This window comes from Nansenia antarctica, assembly GCF_963989245.1.
Source record: "Nansenia antarctica genome assembly, chromosome: 1".
Lineage (NCBI taxonomy): Eukaryota > Metazoa > Chordata > Actinopteri > Argentiniformes > Microstomatidae > Nansenia > Nansenia antarctica.
The window spans coordinates 46,110,750-46,115,749 of NC_137674.1; the positions used below are offsets into that span (position 1 = coordinate 46,110,750).

General features: G+C 47.4%; 1 protein-coding gene across 1 annotated transcript in view; it reads left to right on the forward strand.

Annotated features, from left to right (window-relative positions):
- Positions 1 to 1,901: 1,901 nt before the first annotated feature.
- The window catches only part of myo10l1 (myosin X, like 1), a gene marked incomplete at both ends in the record, with an annotated part of 51,861 nt that continues 48,762 nt past the window's right edge, over positions 1,902 to 5,000 (forward strand). The window contains one exon of the mRNA XM_080536210.1: positions 1,902 to 1,922. Within this exon, the coding sequence (XP_080392336.1) occupies positions 1,902 to 1,922 (21 nt within the window). The remainder of the gene's footprint in view (positions 1,923 to 5,000) is intronic.

Sequence of the window (5,000 nt, forward strand, 5' to 3'; positions counted from 1 at the left end):
ATGTATGAAACCAAAGCAGCTGCCTAAGTTAAAGAATGCCCATTGGATCACATGACTCTACCCACAATCTTCACCTCAACAAGGAAGTGACGACTAGAAGTAATTTCCATCGATCCACAGTTGTCTGCAGTGCCGATCGACGGAGCATAAATGAACCGTTAGGGTGGCAGGAAATATCTGACTCTGGATCAGTAGTGAGAGGCATCTTCTACTTATCTTCTCCCCCGACCTTCAGTGCATAACATAAACAACATATTCTTATCTTTCTTTCCTTCTTCCTGTCTTTTCTTCACCCTTTTCTATTTCCCCCTCCTCTTCAAAAACAAACAAACAAAAGCGAGGAATTCCATGTCATGGAGTCTGGTGTCTTGTGTTGTGGTGGGATGATGTGGGCTAAATTGGCTCTGGTATTCCTTGGTAGAACACCATTGGGTTCCAGTGATCCCTGGGGGTGTATCCTGGGGTGACTCCTAACAGTCTAACATGGACCTTGTTTTCTCTCCTTCTTTTGCATTGAGGTGAACACGGGACAGGTCAGGTGAATCTGGTATTTAGCCTTGACTTTTGTAGTATATTTTACTTACACACACACATGCATGGTGTATGGGCCTGTTCTACTGACAAGGGGGTTTTATGACACCTTGTAAACACATCCTTATGTTTACTTCCTGTGAATCTGATTTGAACTTTAACCTGGACTGACTTTAGGCCAGGTGACATCATTGTGGGGTCTCCTACTTTTCACACCTCAAGCATCTATGCAGTGACTGTGATAGGACCATTGGTTGTAACTGTATTTACATACTATTGTTTATAAATAAGGGTGTGAGCCCAGGGGGGCTCTCTTCTCTCATCTTGACCACGCAGCTCCCTCTCTCTCTCTCTCTCTCTCTCTCTCTCTCTCTCTCTCTCTCTCTCTCTCTCTCTCTCTCTCTCTCTCTCACCCTCTCTCTCTCTCTCTCTCTCTCTCTCTCTCTCTCTCTCTCTCTCTCTCTCTCTCTTCTCTACCAGACCAGAATCCAGCTTTGATATCTGTATACTTTTGTACTTTAAATAAATAGTCTTAAACTCAGAATTGTTCTTTGATTCATAACCAACAAGAGAAATTAACTACACTTTCACCTGTTCAGTTCACACCACCCCAGATGATAGACTCTCTCTCTCTCTCTCTCTCTCTCTCTCTCTCTCTCTCTCTCTCTCTCTCTGCTTATGATTCTTCTTGGCTTTCGCGCAGAGCGCCGCCCCGTCGTCCGTGTGTGCTTGTTGGGTAGCAGACTCGTTCATTCCCCGGCCCGCTGGACAGACACACATACATACACACGCACACACACACACACACACACACACGCACGCACATACACACGCACGCACATACACACTCACTCACACACACACGCACGCACGCACATGCACACACTCACACACGCACACACACACGCACACACATACACACACTCACACATGCACACACTCACACATATACATACACACACACACACTCCGCTGCTGTGACTGGGAAACACACACACACAGTGCGCCTGCACGGCGCTGAACCATCCTCCCACAACGCAAACCAGTGGAACCGTTGGCTTTTCTACCGGCTACCGGGATTTAGATGTGTGGTAGCGTCGCCGTGCACACGTCCGGGAGGTGTGTGTGTGTGTGTGCCTTCGCCGTCTCTGTGTGTAGCTATACGGTAAACGGACACATCGCTGGATCGTTGCGGATTACGGCGCTCGTGAATGGAAAAAACATCAACAGACCGGATTGTCAGCTCTCTCCCACCCCCACGCACGAACTCGCCCGGTGATCGTGGTGATTCAGACCCCCGGTGACACCGGGACGAGCGTCGGCCCCCACGGACTGCACGCGCGCCCGGAGGAGGAGGAGGAGGAGGGAGGATGGAGGCGTTTTTCGTAGAGGTAAGCTCCTCCAGGACAGGAGTCTGTCTGTCTGTGTGACATTAAACGTGACATTTCTGCACATTCGTTTGAACGGTTTATCTAGACGTGCGCACGGCTGGCTGTCATATATGAGGCTGATATGGCCGCACGCGCACGGGTGTTTTAACTCGAATCCAACGATTCTCGAAACAGCCGTGCGGTGAAATCACAGCAAGGTGCCATGCAGGTGTCCAATAGCCGATATCAGATATATATATAATATCGAATTATTTCTCTCTTTCTCTGTGGGATAGCCCGATCCATCATACACCATGACAACACTATAACGGGCCACATGGCCTATATATACCCTATGAACATGGCAATTGTGCATTGTCTCATACATTACAGATCAAACAAAAAATGTGATCGTCCTCTATATCATGTGTACCTGCATGGGCCTGTCATCATCGATCATTTAAAGACCCACATATTTTTATGACATTGCAATAAGACAGCACCGCACCACCACACTACCCAGTGTCCATCATGACGACTCGCCCATTCTGTATGTTCACACCCGGGGACGAGAGGAGTAGCCTAAGTGGCTCAATGAAGGATAGCCGGAGTCAATAAATGGGCTTTGCTTTCCATACGGCTGCCCCTCGGATTAAAGCCGATCTGTTGAGGGGGGAAAGCCCCAAGCAGAGGGGGGGGGGGGGGGGGCGATCAGTGGTCCTTTACCCGCCAGGGCGCACCGGCTGTGGTGTTGGTCCAGAGAGGTTGGATGGCTGGATGGGGCGGTGTGCGGGATTCGATGACCGGATGGAGGGGGGGGGGCGTTGTTGAGGGAGAGAAGGAGTGGGAGTGGTTGGATTATGAAGGGTTGTGTTTATGCATATCATATGCATCAATGGTGTGCATGCATGCGCGTTGGCTGCAGCCAGGTGCAAGGTGTCATAATAACATCACCTCGTTCGTCTCTCTCTGAACTCCGTTCGAATGATTGATAACGTCCCCCCTTTCCATTGGATGCCGTCACTGCAAACGAGAGAGAGAGAGAGAGAGAGAGAGAGAGAGAGAGAGAGAGAGAGAGAGAGAGAGAGAGAGAGAGAGAGAGAGAGAGGAGAGGGAAAGGGAGATCTTGTTTCTTGGCGTTATTACCGTCTCTTAAAGATCAATAGGCTTATTTATTGCATGCTCTTTCTCCTGCTGATCGAGCCTTCAGTCTATCCGGCGCCGAGGTCTTGGTCGGCGTTGTTGTAAACTTGGTCTGTTGGAATATTTTCTTTCGCATAAAAACAAGGCCTCTTATTTCAATTTACACTATTCAGCACACACACATACACACCACGCGCGCACGCACACACACACACACACACACACACACACACACACACACACACACACACACACACACACATGCACACCGCCTTGTCTGTTCGCTAATGAGACATCTCCTAATCCTAAAACATCTCCAAGCTACAGATCTCCCTCCTCCTTTAACTCGATCTGTTATGGCTTAAATGCAACCCACTATTGACTGACAGTGACATCAGTGTGTGTGTGTGTGTGTGTGTGTGTGTGTGTGTGTGTGTGTACAGTGTGTGCTTTCAGAATAAGGTTAACCATGTGACATAATAACAAATGCGTTGGCACTGTCAACTGAGATGATGATACTTAATGTGTGTGCTTGTGTGTGTACCTGTGAGTTCTCGTGTGTGTGTGTGTGTGTGTGTGTGTGTGTGGTTGTGTGTGTGGTTCTGTAACCCCCATCGCTCTGGTCAACACTAGGACCCTGGCGTTCCCCTCGTCATATGCTTGCCTCCCACTGTTGCCAGGGGATACAGAGGTGTGATGTGTTGAGTCACGGTGTAAAGATTTGACATCAGTAAGAGCAACCTGTGGTGTGTGTGTGTGTGTGTGTGTGTGTGTGTGTGTGTGTGCTTGTGTGCGTGCGTGTGTGTGTGTGCTAGTGTATTTAAGTTAAAGATTTGAATAAGGGTGACCTTTTAATAGCAAAACTTCTTTAAGGTTCTCCTTAAACCTGACACTAATATTGTTTCGTCATTAGCCTTGCTATGTTGATTTGGTTGTCGCTAAGAACATAATTTGAACAAAATCATTGTAAACCATCAGCAAGTTCTGCCTTTCATACTCACCTGCCAGTACAACCAGATAATGTATTTATACAGAATGTATTCTTTGGTCTGCAGAAACAATCCCACAATATATCCATTTGGTTGATCTAATCTCTCCCTCTCTCCCTCTGTGGTACAGTATATTGATTCCATCTCATGGAGTGGGAGACCCTCATTTAGCAGACCAAGCCTCCCTACGACAGGACCTCAGCATATGAGAAGTGATTGATGTCATCAGAGTAAATTATGACCTTCAGCTCTTTTTAGTATGATACCCAGAAACATGACTTCATCTTGGGGACTGACCACCCCTCCGGGGATCAATAATCATCATCATTTCATTTTCTTTTTATTCCTCCACCGTCATCCTCCATCCTGGGTCCTCTCCTTCAGAGGTGGCAGCTGATCCCACACCTTCACTCTCCTCTTTTCTCTCTCTCTCTCCTTTGGTTTCTTTTTCTATCTCTCCACCTCTTTGTCTCTGTCTCTCTGTGTCTCTGTGTCTCTGTCTCTGTCTCTCTCTCTCTCTCTCTCTCTGTCTCTCTCTCTCTCCCTCTCTCTCTTTTTCTCTCTCTCTCTCTCTCTCTCCCTCTCTCACTCTCTCTGGCTGTAGACCTGAAACATCAGGTGATTATTATCCTGCTATAGACGTCGCAGGTTGTCCCTCATATAAGTGGTTCAGTGAGGAGGAGAGAGTGTACTTTATAGTATGTGTCTAGTATAGTCCAAATTAACACATTCTGGGGAGTCATTTCTGCAGACCAAAGAATATGTTTGTGTTATCTTACGGTTATACCAGCATTGACCACCTGTGGTGCTGTAACATGTCAAAAACTAGAGATACGTATGAGAGTTACATGAATTGCAAGATACGTTACTCAGAGTAACGTGAGTTAGGACTTACGTGACGGTAAGGCAGTATTGGGCATTCACTTTAAGTTGGTTAAGGTTCAGGGTAAGTTGTCAGAGGAAGGCA